Source organism: Gossypium hirsutum, chromosome D05 (genome assembly GCF_007990345.1).
Source record: "Gossypium hirsutum isolate 1008001.06 chromosome D05, Gossypium_hirsutum_v2.1, whole genome shotgun sequence".
NCBI lineage: Eukaryota > Viridiplantae > Streptophyta > Magnoliopsida > Malvales > Malvaceae > Gossypium > Gossypium hirsutum.
In genome coordinates this window covers 59505246-59529079 of record NC_053441.1, presented here as the reverse complement: position 1 = coordinate 59529079, position 23834 = coordinate 59505246, and the positions used below count along the sequence as shown (strand labels likewise).

The 23834-nt window shown below is 35.9% G+C and overlaps 2 protein-coding genes and 1 pseudogene across 2 annotated transcripts in view; 1 reads left to right on the top strand and 2 right to left on the bottom strand.

The window, feature by feature from the left end:
• Positions 1-23834, bottom strand: part of LOC107903589 (disease resistance protein At4g27190) — a 76635-nt gene that overhangs the window by 24189 nt on the left and 28612 nt on the right. The window lies entirely within an intron of this gene.
• On the top strand, positions 12647-14344 carry LOC107902244 (proton pump-interactor 1-like; annotated as a pseudogene).
• LOC107902245 (disease resistance protein At4g27190) lies at positions 16039-18354 on the bottom strand. The gene has a single exon (XM_016828458.1). The coding sequence runs from the start codon at positions 18352-18354 to the stop codon at positions 16039-16041; it is 2316 nt and encodes a 771-aa protein (XP_016683947.1).

Sequence of the window (23834 nt, the reverse complement as noted above, 5' to 3'; positions counted from 1 at the left end):
GTGTCATCCGCCCGTGTGATCTTTATTTTGTAAACAGTGTGTTACATGACCTGGACACACGCCAGTGTCCTTGGCCTGTGTGAACCCTGCACTAACATAGCCACACACGGTCTGGATACACGTTTGTGTCCCTATGATATTTTAAAAATGTAAACTTTCTGGCGTTACAAACTCATAATTATTGAGAACCTATGATATTTTCAGTATTTAAGACTAAAAAAATTTAAACCTTCAGCTTTGAAAAAAAGTCGGACAACAAAATGAAGCAAGAAAAAAAGGAAGGAAACTAAGTATTTTTTTATTTTTATTTTCCAACTTATCCATCACACATTAAAAGAAAAAGGAAAATGTCTTTTATATATGGGAAACGTGGAGGGCTTATTTGCAACATAATCCCCTTAATGTTTTTAATTTATTTTAAAAGGGATTTCACCTTTTTCATTTTCACATTTAGTCCTCATAAATTAAAATATTATTTAATTTTAGAAATATGTTAATATTATTAACTATGTTAATCCCTACAATTTTTATATTACTTAAGAAAAGGAATTTATCTTATTTAATTTCCACTTTTAATTTCTAATATCATATTTTTATGAAAGTACATTATTGTTTTAATCTTTATCATTACGTTTACATATGAATGAATCCAATTATATTTTTTAATAAATATTATTTTTTTAAAAACAAGCAATTATTATTTTTTAAATCTTAATGTTTCTAAAAATTTTACATGGAAATTAAAAAATATTATGTCTTTTTACAATACTTTCCTAACTTTTATTGGAAATAAGTTTTGTGTCACCTAAAATCATTTTGATTAATATAAATATTTTAATAATAAATATTTAGAAGGTTATTTTGGTAAGTATATGTACATATTAGAGAATAAAAAGAGAATAGAAGGAATGGTAAGAGGGGGGAAATGTTTAAAAAGTGGAGGTAGTTTTATTTCTTATTTACCTTTGCTTAACCTTTTACTTTCATCATTCGTTTTCTCCTCTCTTTTTCACTATCCTCCCCCTACTTCTTTCCCACCAACCCTTTTCTCTTTCTCTTCAACATCTTCACAAATATACTTCAAATTTTATTAATATGGAGAAATTAGATTTATCAAAATAAAAAAATAAACTAAACCATAAATGGTTCATACCTCTTATCCTCCACGGGGTTGAAGCGAAGAACATTTTTAAAGTTTGGATGGTCGTCCCACTCCAACAATTCCCACCATTATGTGCTTGAGAAGATGGTAAGATAAGGTGAAGCATACGCATATGGTTGCCCATTGCCAACAAGGGGAACAAATGGAGGAATTCTCTTCAGTTTATCACAATCTCTAAAAACTTCGATAACTTGGAGAGAATCACAAACCATCAGTCCACTTTTGCTGCATATGCTCTTCAAATTTGGTAATTCCCAGAATGTCAGTAGTCTCAATTTGGGAAGATGGAATTTGATTAATGCATCACTCCCTTTTTCTTCAACTTCTGATGTTGCTGCTCCCAATATTTCTACTATCTCATCACATTCTAACACCCAAATTTCTTCCAGTTTTAGATGTTTGGAAGCAACCAATGTGGAAGCAACATCTTCATAATTGAGCATCTTACTACATAAATTTTCTTAAGATGGGAAAATGTGGTAGACGGAGCCATTGTTGATGTTGTTGCTGAACGAATTCCTGGATCTTTCATAATAAGGGCACTCAACTTTGGCAGATGTTTAAGATCCAACATCTCGAGGCTCTGAAATGGATGAGTGGAAGAAGAGGCAAAAGAGGACAAGGAAACAACACACTTGTTGGAACTTTGGCAATAGCAAAAGAACCAATTTGCAAAGAAAAAACCAATGGAAATCGAAGCAAAAGAAAAGAAAACAGTAAGCAAGCTTGAACACTCAGAAAAATGTAACTGAACAACAAGTATTTTTTATTCAAATTTTGAAATATATTGGAGTTACAAAAAATATCAACTTGACAGTTACCTAATGGCTTAACTGCCCCCACTAATACATGACTAGATTATAGCTAAAATCATACACAAAAGTAGCTGACCAATCAGCCATTACATCAAGGACTAATCAAAGACTAATCCTACTAACTTTCTTACACAAATTTGTAACTAAACAAGTTTACATTGAAACAAAATGAACTAAGCTACTGTTGTATTCGGTCAAACTCAAATACTGCACTTCATGTTGCTTTGCTGTTGCTGAACTCGATGATAGTTAGCTACTGGTTCCATGTTGCATTACAGGCCAACTTTCAACACTCCTCCTTGGACTGTATGCAACACATACCAATTCCATTTCTCAAGGCTTCAAATCGAGTAGCTGCTAATGGATTAGTCAATATGTCTGCCAATTGAGCCCCTGGGATACAATGAACAAGGCTGACTTCTCTTGTTTGTTCAGCCTCTCGAACAAAATGAAGTTTAATCTTAAAGTGCTTAGTCTTTCCATGAAACACAGGGTTTTTAGCTATAGCAACTGCCGATTGATTGTCCACCCAAATTTCAGTTGCTTCAACTTGATTCTCATTGAGATCTTGAAGGAGTTTCCTGAGCCATATGGCCTGGTTAACAGTTGCTACAGCTGCAATGTACTCTGCTTCAGCTGTGGACTGAGCAACAGTCTGTTGCTTCTTCGAACTCCAACAAAACACACTCAATCCAAGTGTGAAAAAGTAGCCAGAGGTACTCTTCATGTCATCAAGAGAACCTGCCCAGTCACTGTTTGAATATCCTTCAAGTTTTAGCTCTATTCCACTTTCAAATATCACACCATAATTTGCAGCCCCTTTAATGTATCTAAAAACCCTCTTTGCTGCTTTCAAGTGAGCCTCATTACAGCAGTGCATAAATCTTGATAACAAACTGACACCAAACATAATATCTGGTCTAGCTGCTGTTAGATATAGCAAACAACCAACTAGGCTTCGATAGTGTCTTTCATCAACCCTTTCCTTGTCTCCATTACTAGTCACTTTCTCACCTTGAGCAACAGGTGTGCTGACTGTTTTACAGTTTTGCATGCAAAACTTAGCAAGAATCTTCAAGGTAAAAGTATGCTAGCTGATGAAAATGCCTCGATCAGACTGATGCACTTCCATACCAAGGAAGTAAGTCATGATCCCCAAGTCAGTCATTTCAAATACTTGTTGCATTTGGACTTTGAATTCATCAATGAGCTCACTCTTGCTTCATGTTACAAGCAAGTCATCCACATAAAGAGAAACAATCAGCAATGTCTCATATTCTGACTTCTTCACATAAAGTGTAGCTTCACTAACACTTTTCTCAAACCCGAGCTTAGACAGGTAGGTGTCAACCCTATCATACCAGGCCCTTGGTGTCTGCTTTAGGCCATAAAGTGCCTTTCTCAGCCTGTACACCTTGTCTTCCTCTCTAGCAACTTTAAATCCATCTGGTTGCTCGATGAAAATCTCCTCATTGAGAAAGCCATTCAGAAATGCTCATTTTACATCCAATTGGTGAACCTTCTACTGTTTCTAAGTAGTTAAAGCAAATAGAAGCTTCATTGTATCCAATCTTGCTACTAGAGCAAATGTCTCCATGATATTAACTCCATACTGCTAACTGTAGCCTTTCACCACAAGCCTGGCCTTGTGCTTGTTCAATGAGCCATCAGCATTGTATTTGGATCTAAACACCCACTTAACACCTATGACTTTCTTGTGGTCTGGCCTGTTCACCAATTCCCAAGTCTAATTCTTGTTGATCATCTCCAATTCTGCTTCCATAGCCTTCTTCCAGTTCTTATCCTTGACAGCCTCTTCATAGCCAGTAGGCTCTACTACTGTAACATTGCACCTTTGGTAAATATCAGCTAAGGTTCTGGTGCCTTTTACTAGTGCATCATCAACAGCATCAAGATTTGATCCCTCTTCCGTAGGTTCAGTAACCAAGTCCAACTGATTTTCCTCAAGCAAGCCTGCTTCAACACCATTCTAGCTCCATACCCTCTCTTTATCAAACTTCACATCTTTGCTGACAGTACCTTCTTTGTTGATGGATCAAACACCCTGTAGCCCTTCTTGTTACTACTATAGCCAACAAAAATTCCTGAACATCTCTACTTTCAAGCTTGGTTCTCTTTTCCACTGGAACATGAACATAGCACACATAACCAAATACTTTCAAGTGTGTTACCACTGGTTTGAGTCCATGCCAATCCTTCAAAGGAGCTTTGTCTTTGACTGCTCGAGTTGGCAACCTGTTGAGCAGATATACTGAGGTGTTGACTGCCTCAACCCAGAATTAGTTTGGAAGCTTGCTCTGAAATAACATACATCTGGCCATATCAAGCACAGTTCTGTTCTTCCTCTCACATACTCCATTTTGTTGAGGAGTATAGACAGTAGTGAGTTGATGATGAATCCCAGCACTTTCACACAACTTCTGAAATCTATCAGAAAGATATTCAAAGCCATTGTCAGTCCTCAAGGCTCTAATTCTGCAACTAGATTGGTTCTCAACAAGTGGCTTAAATTTGCAAAATGTCTTAAACACATCTGACTTCTGCCTCAAAAAATAAACCCAACAAAATCTTGTTAAGTCATCTATAAACAGAACAAATTACTTGTTGTCACTTATTGAAGGAGTTTTCATAGGACCACAGACATTAGAATACACCAATTTGAGCCTCTCCTGAGCTCTCCAAGCATTATCAGTAGGAAAAGGCAATCTAGCCTGCTTACCAAGCTGGCAAACCCCACAAACAGTGCCACTAACTTCAATTTTAGACATGTCATTAACCAAATTTAGCCTATGCAACAGATCAAGAGACCTGAAATTAGCATGGCCTAATCTCCTATGCTAGAGATCAGTGCTACCAGCAAGGCTGGTGTAAGCCTTTCTCTCTACTTGACTTACATCCAACATAAAACATCTATCATTCATAGCTACAGTAACCAGTTCCTGACCAAGTGAGTCTTGAACAATGTAACAACCATTTCTAAAGACTAAGGTATAACTTTTTTCCACTAATTGGCCCACACTAAGAAAAATCTGATCTATATCAGGCACAAAGAGCACATCAGTAATCAGTTTATTACCTGAACCAGTGCTTACTAACACATTACCCTTGCCTTTGGCTTCAATCAAGTTTCCATCTCCAATTCTGATCTTCAAGGTAAAGCTTCTGTCTAGGTCCTTAAACAGCCTTTCATCAGCTGCCATGTGGTGTGAGCAGCCACTGTCCACTAACCAATCACTTTTGGCCTTTGTTGTGCTGACAAAACAGGATGCTGTGAACACATGCTCCTTCTAAGCTTGAAGGTCCTCAGCAGGTCGAGCTTGTTGCTGAGCATCCTCCTTTCCCTTGCCTTTGCACATTTTCTCCACATGGCCAAACTGTTTATATTTCTTGCATTGAATGTCTGGCCTATACCAGCAATACCTCTCTGAATGTGTTGTCTCCTTGTAGTGAGTGCATGGTGGAAACACCCCTTTTCCTTCATCTCTTCTTGGTTTGTCTCTTCTGTTGTGCCAGGGCTTCTTGCCTTTCAAATTTGGACTTGAGCCTACATTGGCTTTTGCCTGGAAAGCACCTTCAGGTTGTTATTCGTGCCTATTTGCTCTCCTTTGCTCAAGTGCAAACAAAGAGTTTATCAGGTCAGACAGTGAGATAGCTGATAAATCTCTCGAGTCCTCAAGTGAAGAGATCTTTGACTCAAATTTCTAGAAGTTACGTGCAAATTGAGCTAGAAACATATAAAGCAAAAATGATAATTAAAATCGATAGTTAGAGGTTTTAAAGCTAAAATGGTAATTAAAACTCCTTTTTAAAACTCAAAAATAATAATTAAACTATAAAGCTAAAACATAACCATACAAAAATTTAAACAATTGGAGATGTTTTTTTTAAGAAAACTAATTAGGGAAACATAGGAATAAATACATTAAATTTCCTCAATTTCAAAGCAAACTTCTGGAAAAAAAAGACAGAAGTAAATTAGTACCGAAAAAACAGAAGTAAAAAAACAAAAGTAAACAAAACAGAAGTCAACAGAAGTAAATTAGTACCGAAACTTCTGGAAAAAATAGAAGTAAAAAAATAAAATCTGATGAACCAACTGCCGAACACACAAAGAAATAGAAGATCAAATGATGAATCTGATGAAGATGATGATCCTAATGAGACAGACTTGTGGAAAAAAAGAAGTATTTTTTTGAGTTGCCTTATTAGGAGCATCACATTTTACGCTACAATCTTGATGTCATGCACATTGAGAAAAATGTTTGCGAGAACATCATCGGGACAATTTTGAATGTCAATGGAAAATCGAAAGATAATTTTCAGAGTTGACTTGATTTAGTCCACATGGGAATTCGACAAATTCTTCATCCCCAAGCACTTTCGAATGGGAAATATCGGTTGCCGCCTTCTATTTTTTTCAATGTTAAATATAGAGAAAGAAGTGTTCTGCATGGTGTTGAAGGATATAAATGTTCTAGATACATATGCATCAAATATATCTCGATGTGTTAGTATTAAAGATCGAAGACTTCGAAGCAAAAGCAAAGTTTAACAGGGGGCAAGAGGGCAATATACGAAGAAATGTGGGTTAATGACAAGAACTTGAGGAGAAGTACAAAATCTGAGAGAAAAGTCAAGGATTGAGGCAATGAATGTGGACCCTCACGAAAATCATGACCAAAAAAGGGCACGTGACAAACAGTCCAGGTGCATGGCATGATCATGTAGGCATAAAAACATTTACGACAAACACGTGCATATCATAATAACATCATACATGACATATACAGGCATTCTAGTAGAGCAAGAGACTTTGGTGGCAGCTACACTGAATCAATGAAAAAGAAGGCTTTTGAGTTTCACATGATAATCTTTTTCGAAACTCTGACTCTTTCAAGAATAATTTCCTTTCTGTTTGTCAAAAATCAATTCATAATCCAAGAAGAGAGTTGAGCCTTGGGTCGCACGTTGAGGTATTTATCAATTTCTCTTTTTTAAAAATAAACTCATAATCCAAGAAGTGAGTCGAGCCTCAGGTCGCATGTTGAGGTATTTTTCAAGTTCTGTTTTTCAAAAATTAACTCATAATTTGATAAGTTAGTTGAGCCTCGGGTCATACACTGATGTATTTTCAATTTCTATTTTTCAAAAATCAACTCATAATCCGAGAAGTGAGTTGAGCCTTAGGTCATACGTTGAGGTATTTTTCAATTTCTATTTTTCAAAAATCAACTCATAATCTGAGAGGTGAGCTAAGCCTTGGGTCGCACGCTGAGGTATTTTTCAGTTTCTATTTTTCAAAAATCAACTCATAATCTGATAGGTGAGTTGAGCCTCGGGTCGCACGTTGAGGTATTTTTAATTTCTATTTTTTGAAAATCAACTCATAATCCGAGAAGTGAGTTGAGCCTAGGGTCGCACACTAACGTATTTTCAATTGTTGTTTTTTAAAGATCAACTTATAATCCGAGAGGTGAGTTGAGCCCCGGGTTGCACGCCGAGGTATTTTAAATTTCACTCTTTTATTTGTTTTCAAAGTTTTGGTTCCATCCAAATCCATTTCAGTTTTTATTACTTGCCGAGGTATTTTAATTTCCAATTCGTTGTCAAGTGGATTTTTTTCCGAAGTAATCGTTACTTTCAAAATTGCATCATGAGTCAAGTTCCTTTGAAAAAACAATTGGATAATAGAACAAAATTCAGTGCTTTTAAGTTTTTACTCTATTCCTGTTTCATAGTGATGAGCAAAGAGGGGTACTTGTAATCACTAAATTTTGTCCGGTTCCGATTTCGTGTTTTAATTTTTTTTCCAAATTACGGGTTTGGGCTGGGCAAAATGATTGGGCCCGTTGTGATTGTATACTTGGGTTTAATTTTGGACTTGTTTGGGTTTTAGCCCATTAGTGTTTTTATTTTTTTTATTTTTATGATATATTAATAATAGTAGAATAATAATAAACAAATAAAAAAATACAAAAATTGAAAATTTACATTTTGACCCTAAATTTTTACTATTTGTATTTATTTGAATGTTTGAAATTTATGTCCTTGAAAAGTAATGACACTTACAGATATGCTATTGGTATAATGATTCGTTATTGTTGTGTTTCCTTCAAAATTTGAGAAAAAATGTGAAAGAAGTAAAAAATAATGGCGCTGTCAGTTGGCTAAATTGTGATTATCTTTATGCTAATGCAGGCAGAACGATCAGAGATGCTTTCGCAAGTGGGAGCGCTGAATGTTGATTTTGAGCAATTTAAGACGATTTTAGATGAGAAAAAAAAGGAAATAGAACCACTGCAGTAGGCTTTGGGCAAGCTTCGCAATAATAAAAATGTTAATAATCGACTTAGTTTATGTGCATCTCAGGAAGAGCTCGATTTTATTGTATGATACTTCTATAAACTTTGACTGCATTTAGATTTATTCATTGTTTGCTGCCGCAGTTAATGCTTTTCTTTTTCTCCTTTAGTCACTTCAATGGAATTTATGAATTGCAGATCCATAGCTTGCAATATCGCATTCAGCATGAAAGCATCTCGTTGAGTGAGGAGAAGCGAATCCTTAAAGAAATCAAACACCTGGAGGGATCCCGCGAGAAAGTTATTGCTAATGCTGCAATGAGATCAAAGATTCAAGATTCATTAGGCCAGATGTACTTCTTGAAGCTCCAGCAAGGCTGAATGCATATCCGGATGTACTTCTCATGTCATCACACAATCCAACCCAATCACTATCGACATAACCTGTTAACTTCATGTTTTCAACCCTTTTGAACAACACACCATGATCAATGGTGCCTTTGATATATCTCAGTACTCTTTTAGCTGCTTGAAAGTGCTGATTGTTGTAGCAATTCATGTATCTGGATAGCACACTAACTGTAAACACGATATCGGGCCTTGTTGCAGTCAAATACAGTAGACTACCAATGAGACTCTTGTACATAGTCTCACAAACTGGTTCACCAGTTTCTTGTTTCGATAGCTTCATTCCAACAGCCATTGGTGTGCTTGTTGGCTTGCAGTTCTTCATCGAGAACTTGTTTAAGACCTTCATAGCAAATGAACTCTGGCTGAGGAAGATTCCATTTGCTGTTTGCTTCACTTCCATTCCTAGGAAGTAGTTCATTCTGCCTAGATCAGACATCTCAAACATCTTCATCATTTTCCTCTTGAAATCATGCAACATGTTCTTGTCTCCTCCAGTTACCAACAAATCATCAACATAGAGTGACAGGATAAGCTGAGTCTCAGCTTGATTTTTCTTCACATACAGTGTTGGTTCACTGGCACTTCTCTCAAACTCCAAACTGAGCAAGTAGGAATCAATTCGAGCATACCAGGCTCGAGGAGCCTGCTTCAGGCCATGCAAGGCCTTTTTTAGCCTGTACACCATGTGTTCTTTGCCAGTGATCACAAACCCTTGAGGCTTCTCGATGTAGATCTTTTCTTCCAGGAAACCATTGAGAAATGCAGACTTCACATTAAGCTGATGAATGGTCCACTGATGTTGAGCAGCTAAGGCAACTATCATTCTGACTATGTCAAGCCTGGCTACTGGTGCAAAAGTCTCTAGGTAGTCCATACCATACCTTTGGCTAAATCCTTTGACAACAAGCCTGGCTTTTTGCTTGTTTAGACTGCCATCAGCATTTTGTTTTGCTCGATAGACCCATTTTACTCCAATGGTCTTTTTTCCAACAGGCTTGTCAACCAGCTCCCATGTCTAATTCTTTTGAATCATGTTGATTTCATCAACCATGGCCTGTTTCCAGCCTTCATTTGCCTCAGCTTCTTCAAAACTGCCAGGTTCTGCTATAGCAACCTGTGCCCTTTCATAAATCTCATCTAGAGGCCTTGTACCTCTCACAGGCACATCATCAACATCCATCTCAGGACCAAGCTGCTCGAGTTCAGCTTGATTAGGCACCAGGTCTTCTGAAATAGCTTCTGGTTCACTCTTTTCCCAATTCCAGCAAGCCTTTTCATTAAAGATGACATCTCTGCTTACCTGGACTTTGCTTGTCAAGGGATCCAGAACCCTGTAGCCCTTCTTGACTAAGCTATAGCCCACTAGAACACCGGGTTGAGCCCTTTCAGAGAGCTTGTCCCTCTTTGCTGCTGGTATTTGTGCATAACACAGGCAATCAAACACATTCAGGTGTGCTAAGGAAGGCTTGAATCCAAACCAAGCCTCGAAAGGTGTCTTGGAAGCAAGAGCTTTGGTAGGAAGCCTATTTTGAAGGTAGACAGCAGTGTTTACTGCCTCAGCCCACATGATCTTGGGCAGTTTCTTCTCAAACAACAGACACCTGGCCATATCCATCAGACTTCTGTTCTTTATTTCAGATACCCCATTCTGCTGAGGTGTGTAGACATTTGTAAGCTGGTGTTTGATGCCAGCATCATGGCAAATGGCTTGAAACTGAGCTGAAGTGTACTCAGTGCCATTGTCTGACCTTATCGATTTCAGCTTGCAACCTGTTTCTGTCTCAACGGCCATTTTAAACTTCACAAACACTTGAGCTACCTCAGACTTGTGTTTCAAGAAAAAAATCCAGCAAAACCTTGTAAAATCATCAATGAAGAGGATGAAATACCTGTTTTTGCTGAGTGATTCAGTCCTCATTGGGCCACATACATCAGAGTACACCAGCTGCAGTTTTTCAATGGCTCTCTATGCTGAATTTGTGGGAAATGGCAGTCTTTCCTGTTTTCCCATTTGGCACACTTCACACACATCATCATGCTCCACTGAGCGGTGAAGTTCTCTGCCAAGCCCTCTTTGGCCATTCGAGCCATTGATTTAAAGTTGGCATGCCCGAGCCTTTGATGCCAAAGCTTGGAATCATCAACAGAGGCTGTGTATGCTGACTTTGAGTCATTTGGCCAATGAACTTCAAAGCATTTATCAGTCATTGTGACTGTCATAAGGCTTGATCCACTTAGATCAGTAATCTGACACTTTTTATCCTTGAACACAACGGAATAGCCCTTCTCAAGCAGTTGAGTTATGCTGAGAAGGTTTCCGTCAATTTCAGGTACCAAAAGCACATTTGGAATGACCTTTTTGCCTGTAGGAGTACATATCAGCACCTCTCCTCTTCCTTCATCCCTTATGAACTGACCATTTCCAACCTTGACATTGGTTTTGCAACTTCTATCCAAGATTTTAAACAAGGAAGCATCTGGTGACATGTGGTTAGTGCAACCACTGTCCAATAACCAGCCTTTTGAACATTTTTTCTCAGCAGCTAAGCAAGAAACAGCAAAGACCTGCTCTTCTTGGTCACTACTGTCCTCAGCTACTCGAGCTTCAACCTTTGGTTGTTGATATTGACTCTGGCTCGGCTTGGTTTTTTTTTGCAAACCCTTTCAACATGGCCTTTCTTCTTGTAGTGTTGACATACTGCATTTGGCCTGAACCAACATCTGTCTTCTGGATGGCCTGGCCTCTTGCAATGTCTGCAGGGCTGGTCATTGCTCCTTGCAGCATTAGACTTGGGCCTACTTTTCCAAGGCTTTTTGCCTCTTTGAGCATTGGTGCTCGAGGCCTCTCTTGCCTTGGCTTGAAATGCACCTTCCTGGTGATCTTCAGCTCTGCTGGCTCTCCTTTGTTCCTAAGCATAGAAGGTGTTAATCAGTTCAGTCAAAGAGATGCTAGCCAGATCTCTTGAGTCCTATAGAGAGGATATTTTGGCCTCATATCTCTCAGGCAAAGTGGAGAGGACTTTCTCCACTATTCCTGCCTCATCAAAGTGCTCACTAAGGAGCCTTATACTGTTAACCACTGCCATGGTTCTATCTGCATACTGCTTCACTGTTTCTTCTTCCTTCAAGATTCTCGAAATCCCTTCTCAAATTCAACAGCTGCTGTTGCCTTGTCCTCTCAGTGCCTTGAAACTCCTCCTTAAGCTTGTCCCAGGCCTGTTTTGGAGTCTCACAGGCCATAATTCTGGTGAAGATGACATCTGACACACAGTTCTGAATGCAGGACATGGCTTTATGCCTTTTGGTCCTCTCATCAGCATGTTGCCTGATCTGAGCTACTGTGGGATTGGCCCTCAGTGGTGCTGGCTCAGAATCTGTGTTGACAACTTCCCACAGATCAAAGGCCTGCAGGTAAGTCTTCATCTTTACCAGCCATATGTGGAAGCCTTCTCCATTGAAGACTAGTGGGGCTGCTGGTGAAAATCCTGAAGAAGCCATCAGATTCCTTGGTTTGAAGCAACAGGTCCACTAAGACAAGAGCTCTAGATACCAATTGTTGGTGCAAGAGGCAGCGGCAAGCTGATTTCAGCTTTGCTTGGACAGCAAGCCTCGAGGCTTGCAGCAAAAACAACAGAAGAAGAAAGAAAAATTTGCAACAGAAAATAGAGAATGAAAGAGATAAAATTTGAATAAAAATGAGCTGAATTTTCATTAACTATTAAAAGAGGCATAATGCCAATACATATAAGAGTTAACAAAACAAAACAAACAAGTTATCACCTAATAATATACCTAACACCACTGATTTGCCTAGTAACTTGGTAAACTTGTTTGAACACTCATAACAAGTCACCTAAACTTGTCATTCAGCACCTAATTACATCAAAACATCCACCTACTTAGTTCAACATGAACTAGATTACAAAATAATCAAAATGCAACTAAAAACAGCAAGTGGTTCCACAGCTTCAGCTCCAGTTGCTGCACACCGTGGCTCGACTGATTGCTGCTCCTTTGTTTCTTGCATGGCCACCTTTGCATGGGAAGCATCTTGCATGGGAACTACATTCAACACTTTACAAAATGAGCTGAAAGCTGTGACCCTGAAGAGGCACAAAGCTTTTGAAAACATTTAGGAGTTGAGGAAACAAAGTGATCAGGGGGTATCGCCTTTTCTTTGCTTCAACTCTTAAGATATCTGTTTCGTATAATACTTGACCATGTCGGAACATTTTCATTTATGCATGGATAACTAGTATCACTTAAGATATTAAATGATACATATTATGTCTTCTTCCAATATTCCTGTGCATGATGTTACTAATGAATCATTTTAATTACTTTCTTTCTCAAAATTTCAGAATTCTCACTTTTACCAGAGTCGTACCATTGTACACAACGCCAAATTGCTTGCTGCACAGAAAGATATAAAGGCTCTTGAGGAGTTATCAATTGTGGAGGTTTGTTGAGACTGCTTGTTAATGTTACTTCCAATGTATCTCATTTGCTTTATAATTTTAGGTTGAGAAGGTTATGGCTCTCTGGAATGGCAATAAAGCCTTTAGGGATGATTATGAGAAAAAAAATTTGCCATCCCTGGACAGTCGGCTATTGAGTCGGGATGGTTGAATAAGGAATCTTGATGAGAAACCACTGGTTGCACCCGAGAAACTAGTGGATTCTGAAACCGAAACAATTCTGAGACCTAGTGTAAGATAACCAAAGGAAGAGGCCAAATCAAGTCCCTAAACAGATACGAAACTAGCAAAAAAGGCCCCAAAACATGTCGAGACTATAGCAATGGAGTCGAATCCTTTGTCAGATATTAGTGTTGTAGCAGAGGAAATTTTGGTATCCGAAAAATTGCAAAAGAACAAGGAAGTCGATGCAGCAAAACTGAAAGAATTGAAGAGAGAAGAGGAAATAGCAAAAGCAAAGTAAGCTATGGAAAGAAAAAAGAAGTTGGCTGAAAAAGCAGCAGCCAAAGCAGCTAGAAGAGCTCAAATGGAAGCTGAAAAGAAGCTCAAGGAAATCATTTGCTTCCTTATCTAGTTTCGCTTTATCAGTTATTAGTTTGTGGGTTGAAACTGAAACTCTTTCGATCTTTTTTTCAGGAGCGTGAAAAGAGAGCTAAGAAGAAGGTGGCAGGATCGACAAATGCTGTGAATCTCGAAGAACTGATTGAAGCTGTGGCACAAGATTCAGAACCCGAGAAGGTCGATGTTAATACTGATGCACCTGTTCCTGCTACCGTTTCAATGAAGGGTAAAGTACCAAAGGATAATACTAGTAGGTACAGGAATCGAACCAAAAGAACCAAGTCGATGAACTATTGGATATGGGCAGCTCCTGCTGGGGTGGTTGTGCTGGTTCTTTTAGCATTATGTTACTATTATCTTGCCTGAAGAAGTTTTTACTTGAATGGAACTAGAGTTATAGGGCAATCTTTATTTTATTTAGTTGAACAAACATTCTATAGTGGCAAAAGTTAGTTAATTTTGTTCTTTGCATCCCCATGAAGGATGGACCAAAAACTCATAATGTTACCGGTAGTTCAATCTGAATGCTTTATCTCATGGGCCGGATTTGGCTCAGGCTTAGACAAGGTATTGCTAACTGTTATTTTTGCTCAAGCTTGGCCTAATATGAAATATGGGATTAAATGTTTTATTCAAGGTCGACCCAAATTTTTGAGCCCAGCCTGCCCTGCCTGGACCAAAAAAGGCTGCAGAACGACACTATAGTTTTCAACTCAGTAATTTATGGTCTAAAATGCAAAATAGCTTAAGCAATGGTGAGTGATGGCTGATGGTTGAAGGTGGACACGAAAATGATTGCAAGTGAAACATGAATGCAAGTTTCAAGCAATGGCGTTTATTAGATGGAGCTATGGCGTTTATTAGATGGAGCTATGGATTGGTGGCAGACAGAAACATGATGAAATTCTGGTAATGGCCCTTCATTTCTTTTGCTTCATCGTTTGGTAATGGCAAACTTAGAAAAAGGTGAGTCTTTGAGTCATATTTTAACTCTGCTTTCCACTTTTTCACTTTGTCCTATAGCAGACTTAATTATTAGTACCATTAGAAATGAGTTAATTAGATCAACCACCCCTAAATTATGACCATTATTTTAAATCTATTTTCAAACTTCAAACTTATCTAATTACATTTCTAAACTATTGATGTTATATTAATCATGTCATTTTACTATTAAAATCATTAAATGACACGTTAAATTTTATATAGCTAATTTTAAAATGAAAATTTTAAACAAACTAAAATTAAATAAAACTGAAATTAAAAAAAATGAACAATAAAAAATTTGTAAAAACTTCAAAACCATGATTTTTATAACAACTATTTTTACAATCTTCCTTTTTTTTTTTAATTTTCATTTTAAATTATGTCACATAAGATTTAACATGTCATTTAATTATTAAACTAGGTAAAACTACCTCTCTAGTCCCTTTCAATTTTGATATTCGGCAACTTGGGCCCTCTAAACAAATCGAAGCAATTTAATCCCTACCAATTTCAAAAGTGAGCAATTAATCACAATATTAATGTTTTTCATCAATTTTACATAAATTTGATTGATATGATAACAAATTTAGCTTGTCATATTTTTGTATATGTGTAAATGTTGAGACTGAATTTGTTGAATTTTTTTTAGAATCAAGACCAAACTAACAAAATATGTAAACATCAAGGGCTAAATGTGTTATTTTACCAATCAAAATTATGCACAATTGACGAAACACATGAACGTCGTGATTAATTGTCCTTAGTTGCTCCTACAAAGCGCTTTTTAGGAAAGAGAATAAAACGTGTCTCATGTTTTCTCTGGAAGATCGGAGAAAACATGTCCTATAAGACGCGTTTTCCTTTCTATTTGTAAAAAACAATATAAATTGATAAATTTTCAAAAATTTTTTCAGCATAAAAAGAAATTATGGTATTTATTTATAATGATAAAAAAGGTAATTTATCACTTTAAATTTTCTATACCTTTGCTACCTAAAATACCATTATTTTGAATAGACTTAATTTATCAATTGATATTTAAATTATATTTTATTTTTAAACCCTACCATATTTCTCTTTCTTTCAAAACAAACATAGAAAAAATATGAAGCAAATTTATTTGTTTTCTTACCTCTTCAGCTTGTACATTATAAGAAAAAGAGAAAAGAAGGAATGGTAAGAGAGGGACAATGTTTACAATGTGGAGTCTCTTAACCTCTTCCTTCCATCATTCCTTTTCTCCTCTCTTTTGCACTATCCTTCCTTCTTTCCTACAAACCCTTTTATCTTTCTCTTCAACATCACCACCAAAGGGGTTGAAGAACATTTTTAAAGTTTGGATGGTCATCCCACTCCAACGATTCCCACCATTCTTTCCTTGACGTGATGGTACGAGAAGGTGGAGCATAGGCAAATGGCTGCCCATTGCCAACAAGGGGAACAAATGGAGGAATTCTCTTCAGTTTATCACATCTAGTAATATGGATAAGTTGGAGAGAATCACAAACCATCACTCCACTTTTGCTGCATATGATCTTCAAATTTGGTAATTCCCAGAGTGTCAACTGTCTCAATTTGGGAAGATGGAATTTGATTAATGCATCACTCCCTTTTTCTTCAACTTCTGATGTTGCTGCTCCCAATATTTCTACTAACTCATCATAATCTGCCACAGAAATTAGTTCCAGGTTTTGGAGGTTTGGAAGCAACCAATGTGGAAGCAACGTCTTCATACCTGAGCATTTGTATATCCTAATTTCCTTAAGATAAGAAAATGTGGCAGACGGAGCCGATGTTGATGTTGTTGCTGAACGAATTCCTGCATCTTTCATAATAAGGGCACTCAATTTTGGCAGATCTCCAAGATCTAACACCTCGAGGCTTTGAAATGGATGAGTGGAAGAAGAGGCAAAAGAGGACAGGGAAACAACACACTCTATCCCTTCACAAACCCAAACCCTCAAGCCAATCACATTTTTGAAGGAAGAATTATCATCGACTAAGTTTCTCAAATAGTTGCAACTTGAAATATTCAACTGTTGAATTTCAATTGGGTGCATAATTGACTCACCTTCCCAATTCTGGACTCCTCCAATTGTTACTGTTTTATCTATTGTAGCAAGCATAAAAGATGAGCCCACCTGTAAATGGTACTTGATGAGATTTTTCTTACTTTGTTGCATTGAGGAAATGAACTTATTGAATTCATTGATGTCTTCGAAACGTCCGGTAAAGCACTCCAACTTCTTCAATGGTTCCAACTCCTCTGCTTTTAGACTTGTTTTTTCATTGTTCTCATAAAAACCCAAGTGCTGAAGGTGAACGAGTTTTGGTAAAAGTCCAGCGGGTATCTCTTTCAGAGTGCGCACTCTAAGATCAAGATATCTTAGCTTTATCAACATATCCATGCCTTCAGGGACTTCCTCAATTTTAGTCCAACTTAGATCCAACTTCTTCAATTCTTGAAGCATCGAAAGACATGGTAGATCTCTTAATTCATAACAACAACAAAACAACAATGTTGTGAGGTTCTTTAGTTCAGAGATGGAATTTGGTAAACTCTCGATCTCTGTATAGGACAAATTTAGGACACAAAGACAAGGCATGTTTATGAAGAAAGAATATGGAATCTTCTTTATAGGGTTATGCTGCAATAACAAGGTTGTGAGCAGTTGACATTTTGTGGGCAGTACATCTATGGAAATTTCTGATATGGAGTTATACATAAGTGACACTTTCTCAATATCCGGACTCCATTGCTCCTTTTCTGGTAACTCTTCTAATTGCAAACCTGCTTGTATCATATATCGAGGATTCATTCTTGTGATCGACAATGCCATCTCTCTCACTGTATCATGCATTTTTACTCTTTTACGCGAGACATTTTCCAACAAGCAATTATCTTCCAACTTCTTCAAAATAACTTGACCCTTGTCATTCATTTCTTGTCTTGTACCCATATCATCTATGAATCCCTCGTCAATCCAGCACTCAATTAGTTCATCCTTTTCAATTTGAAAATCTTCGGGATATAATGCGCAATGTAAGAAACAAGACTTCACTTTCTCATCCTTTAAGTGATCGAAGCTAAATTTCAAACGCTCTATCACTTTAGCTTCCACTCCTTCCACTTTTTCTATTCTCTCTTTCAATTCCCTGAGTGCGTTTTTCCAAATAAGAGGGTCCTCTTCTCCTTTCAATGTACCAGCTACGACGATAATTGTAAGAGGTAGACCCGCACATTCCTTGACAACAAGCTTTAGAGTAGGCATTATAGTTTGATTTTGCACTATCTTAGGCCCAACTTTACTCAAGAATAATGTCAATGCCTGTTGTGCTGAAAGGGGCTTCACTTTTATCACCGTGCAACCCATATACTTACAGACATGCTCCGAACGGGTTGTCAACACCAACTTGCAGCCATTGCTGTCACTCGGCTCAGGGATCCCAACTTCTTCTAGAGAGACTTCATCCCACACATCATCTAGGATTAGAACATGCTTTCCTTCTTTCTTCAGCATTTCTGACAAGATTGCTGCTCGTCTGAGCTTGTCCTCTTCTTTGTCTAAATATTCCTTTGCCTCCAACGCACTTGCAATATTATCTTGTACCTTCATTACATTGAACTCCTTTGATATGGTAACCCAGATTACTCTTTTGAATCTTTATTCTTTCAAAAGATCATTGTGGATGTGCTTCATGATCGTGGTTTTACCCACACCGCCCATCCCCCAAACCCCAATCTTTTTTAACTCCTTTTGCATCAAACATGCCCAAATCTCTTCTCTGGCAGCTTCCTCCCCAACTAGTTCTGATGTTGGCAGTGGCAACCCAACACTTGGACCAACCATGGCAAGACCTTCAGAGGCATTAAGAGCTTTATCAAGAAACTCCTTCATTTCTCGAGTCTTTTCATCAACCAGCTTTCCGTTCCAAGCACGACAGAGATATCTCCCATTTCTGACTTTATTTTCCACATCCTGTGCTTCCGCAATCATCTCTTTTGTATCTTTCAACCAATTTTCAACTCCCTGCTTTGGTATCTTCCCCCCAGGAGAAAGAAGCTCTGCTTTCAATTGCATCTCTACGTCTTCCATTTTACAATGCAATTCATCTCTGATCCTCTCGAAGTTTCTCACATAATCATTCAGCTTTCTGTGATATTTCAAGTATTTACAAATAGAAGGTCCAAGACAATTTGCAATGCCAACAACAGGCTCTACGTATTCCATTGCTCTGCCCTTGCAACGCAATCATATATGTTAGTGTATTGGATTTTTGAATAATTTTTTATATGTTAGTGTAAGCATGAAAAGGAAGCATAAATGCAATGGCCTTTATTAGATGGAGGTATGGATAGGTGGCAGACAGAAACATGATGAAAATCTGGTCACCAGAGTTAACCTCTCAATGTATATAAAATGCTAGATTCAAGTGTGCAACAGTTCATTACGGAATATTAAGAGCTAAAATGTTCAACAGTTTGAGATTCCTATCTATGCTAGATTATGTTTGCCGGTCATCCTATACTGTCTTAAAATCTAAAACTGTTGATAATCAGTAGAGGAAATCATTACCTTATTACCTGACTTAGTGGCTGAAATGTGTCGAGAGGTTGGAACTGAAAATGAAGCAGTGAAGTTGACTTGACTATTTTACAAAGCTAGCAGATAATAAAAAACAATCATTGCATAGTCATGAATGAAGCAAAGAAAAGCATGTCATGAATGACGCAAATGAAAGAAAATTACCTTTGACGGGATGCTTGAAATTTGGTGATAGACCTTGGAGATGAAAACAAAATAAAAACAGTGAAGAAAAAAGAATGTTGTGGGTAGAAAGGCAGAACTATTAAGCAAAGAAAAGCATGTAATGAAAGAAGCAAATGAAAGAAAAGTAGGTAGAGTGGATGGTTGAAATTTTGTGAAAGAAGAAAGAATGTTGTGGGTAGAAAGGCAGAAGTATTAAGTAAGGAATCCCTTCTTTTTTTAATTTTCCTTTGCTTCTGCCATTATAGTTGGCATTTTGGGTATTTGATTCTCAGCAGTTGTATCTATCAGCTGATTTACAATTTGATTTTTCTTTAAATCAGTAATAATTCACTAATCTGCCATGTCCTCCATTCATTCTGGACATTACTAACAAGTTTTGCAGTCATCTTGGTGCTCAATTGTAACAACAACATCAGCAGCAGCAGCATAATAATGGGAAAGTATGGTATAAGAATGCCTAATTACATGTTACAAGTTGAAATTAAATATACTAGTCGGCTTCCTGCAAAAAAATATAGTTGTTCTTACATATGATGTTTGTAAGACGTGAATAATATTACTAATTTAAATGTAATAAAATTTTGTGGTATATTTTGTATTCTTGATACTAAAAAATGGCATCAAGCTCAATTTCATAAGCTTCTGTTATATCAGTTCTAGATGTGCTTCAAAGACATGAAACTCAAGTTGATAATATTACTAATTTGGTTTTGTTTTGTTTTTAAATTGATAGTGGATTCTATTGAATGATAATTGCTTTTATTTCTCATACAATTTAGCCATTCAACAATATATTCAAGATTTTATTTGCAAAGTAAGATATATGATTATGAGGGTATTTTCGTCTTTTCATATATTTATAAATCAATAAAAAATTATCCATTACAAGATTTGAACTAAGGACACCATGCATATAAATATTTTTCATTTACTTTTGAACTAAAGCAATTTTTACTTTTTACTTTTCACTTTAAACTTTAATAAGTATATATGTATTCTAATTTTTTATTTATTAAAAAATGTTATTGATTTAGTGTCACAAATAAACACAACACCAACTCAGGATTGAAGACAAAACAATGATAAACAATTGTATTCATTTAGTATTTTTAATCTGATGTGTTTTTTTGTTTAGATTTCGTTTTACTCACAATTTATTCTAATTTTTATTTTAATATAATACATATTTCATATGTTATTATTAATTAGTTCCAAATCTGATAGCAACCTAATTTTATATATTTAATATACCCAATTTTGGTAAACTTTTTAATAGAATTCTACTAAACTTATGATTTATTGCCTGAATTTTATCATGGACACAATTGGAGTGCCGAAGTTCAAAAACAAACAGATCGAGCTAAATTGAAAAAAAAAACAAGTTGGGGGGTTGAATTGAAAGTTGCAAAATTATTTTTGGGTTGATAAAAAATATTAGATTTTTTACTTTGACAAATTCTATATTTAGAAAATTTTGATTTAGTTGTTGCTTGTTAAGCATGATTCTAGGAGTAAAATCATGTGAAATTGATTCTCTGGGATCGGTATATAAAGGTTTTTAATTGTGGCATGAATACATACTTTGGATTTAAAAAGACAATTTAGCACATTCTTGCGTATATTGCATTTGAAGCAATCTGCCATTGTTTTTCTATTTTTATATTTTGGTACAATTTCCCTTTTAGTTCTCTTCTTTCTTCACATATTATCTTTCATTAAAATTCACTCTCATAATCCAATCAAGTATGATTAATTTTGTAACACCCCAAACTCGGCCTAGACGTTATGGCCGAATCTGGCGATGTCACATGGAAAGGGATTTGAAGACAAGATTGTCGAGTTTAAAAATCGTTACAGTAAGTTAGCTTTTATTTAATTCAGAAAAAAAAACTTGTTGATTTGCTTTAAAATTTGTCTCTTAGCGGAAACTTTTGTAACCAATTAATTTAGGGAAAATCGTTTCTATTTATGAAAATCCTTAGTTTTTTTAGAAAAAAACCGTGTTTTGTGGAGTTGTAATTTAAAAAAAACCCATAAAAAATAGTATAAAATCCCAAAATTTAAAGCCAACCAATCCATAGTCCAGAAGATACATCAAAAACCTCAAATAAGTAATAAATTCTATGCATTAACGGAAAACAGTCCGAAATTTACGTGTGGCCACTGTCGAGTCCTCCGCTGGTGAGTTTTCGCAAACTCAGTGTGTAATCCTCACATAAAACATGCATATAGATAATCAACAGAATCAGTTTGGACCTTAGCCCGTTCAGATACAGTCTCAAAAATACATTAGGGCCTTGACTCATATCAGATACAGAATGCAGATACAGTAAATTAGAATCCTACCCACTAGCCTCTACACACCATCTCCGTCCAACCCTACACACCATGTGGGGATTAAATCAAGCCACACATCCCTACACACCATGCTGTACCGAAATGCAGCATATAATCAAAAGGTTGTAGCTATGCTGCCAGATAACAGGCTTAATAGCCTTTCAGACACTTCCTCCAAATATCATCAACCCACCCCGATGCAATGCAACATACAAAATATGTCATGCAATTATGCAATTAATAGTCATGCTCAGTATAGAAATCAGTCAGACAAATCACACATATAGGGGTCTAAATAGAGCTTATCGACCCTACAGTAGATCCACAATTGACTTGGGCGACCCGTGCAACCTTACAGAACTTTTCAGAAAAATGGGCTCACACGCCCATGTGGCCTACTCAGCCCAAATTGGCTTTGGCCGCGTGATCCATTTTTAATGTAACTCGTGCTAGCTAAATATTTATATATGTTTTTCACTATTTACTTATGTGTTCCTTTAAAACTGTCTATTTGAGTCACTGCTACTAAATTATTTATATCTTGAGCTACAGAATTTCGAATTAAAATCCACTTGATGTCTTTGAAATAGGCTCAGATACCTTTCTACCATAAAGTTTTCAGAATTTTTGGTTTAGCCAATAAGTACAGTAAAATCTTCAAACTTACCCCTATTCTATTGTCTGACAACTTCGACCATTCTTTGCTAAAAATTAATTACCTCTTAGTACAAATTTGGATGAAGTTCCCATTTGTTTCTATTGAAAATAGACTCGTTAATAATTTAAGCATGTAAATTTTAACCCCTAATTATTTTTCGAGAAATATTCAGGAAACATATAATAATTTAACCTTTTTTTCCTTTTATTTTGATTTTAATTTGTTATTGGATGTTATTGAACTATGATTTTCTTTATTTCTCATACAATTTAGTTATGAAACAACATATTCAATATTTTATTTTTCTAGAATTTTTATATACATTTTTCTATTTTATAAATAATTTTGAGTTTTTTTTATAATTTTATACAAAAATTGCGTCAAATTGACAGAAAATATAAAAAATTAAGGACTGAAATTATTATTATACCAACTAAAACAAGTATGACTTAACAGTTAGGTGACAAAAAAAAAATTTTGAAAGCATTAGTGATCAAATTGTAATTTTTTTAGTTAAGTAACCAAAATTAAAACTTACCTATAATTGAATAACTAAATTTAACCTAAATTGTTTTAAAAATTTTAGTTTAAATCTTTTTTTAATCTATACTGTGTTAAAGCCTTTTACTGAGTTTGCGTCAACCATCAATTGAGTCCCAACTCAGTAAGAAAATTACGAAGAACAAGACAAAAAGAACCAAAATTGGAAGTCAATTGTTATGGTCTTTGCTACAATATTCAATCATTAATGGTGGATGCCAACAGATTAGATTGTTACAACTAATAGCAATCTGGCAAAAGGTTCCATCCTTTTTAGTTATGGTTTAGGGGTATCAATTAAACTTTTAATCACTCCAAAAACTATTAAAGTGATTGACCAAAATGTCCTTTTAAATTAAAGTATTTTATTTTTTTATAAAAAATATTTATTTCTTATCTAATTATAAATTATTAATTTATTTAATATATCCTTTTAAAAATTTCAATTTAGTTTTTTATATTATTAGAATCTTAATAATTTAATTTTAATTTAAAGTTTTTTTAATTGTTGAAATTAGATAGGAGTTTTTTAATTATTTATTTAATAATAACTATAAATGAATGGATGTAATTAATCTAAAGATAAATCTTTTGGTCATTGGTCAATAATTATATCACTTAATTTTTTAAAAAGAATTATACTGTTTGAATAGTTATAATATTAGATGAATAATTATATGTCTTTTTACTAATAAAATGATCAATCACCTCACAATTGAGTGAAAACATTTTGAGTTAATCGAGTTTATAGGTTTTATTTTATCACCTTAACTTGAGATGAAATTTTTTC

Bases quoted from the DNA above. Each gene is read 5' to 3' on its own strand.
- LOC107902245 (XM_016828458.1), bottom strand. From the start codon at position 18,354: ATGAAGGTACAAGATAATATTGCAAGTGCGTTGGAGGCAAAGGAATAT.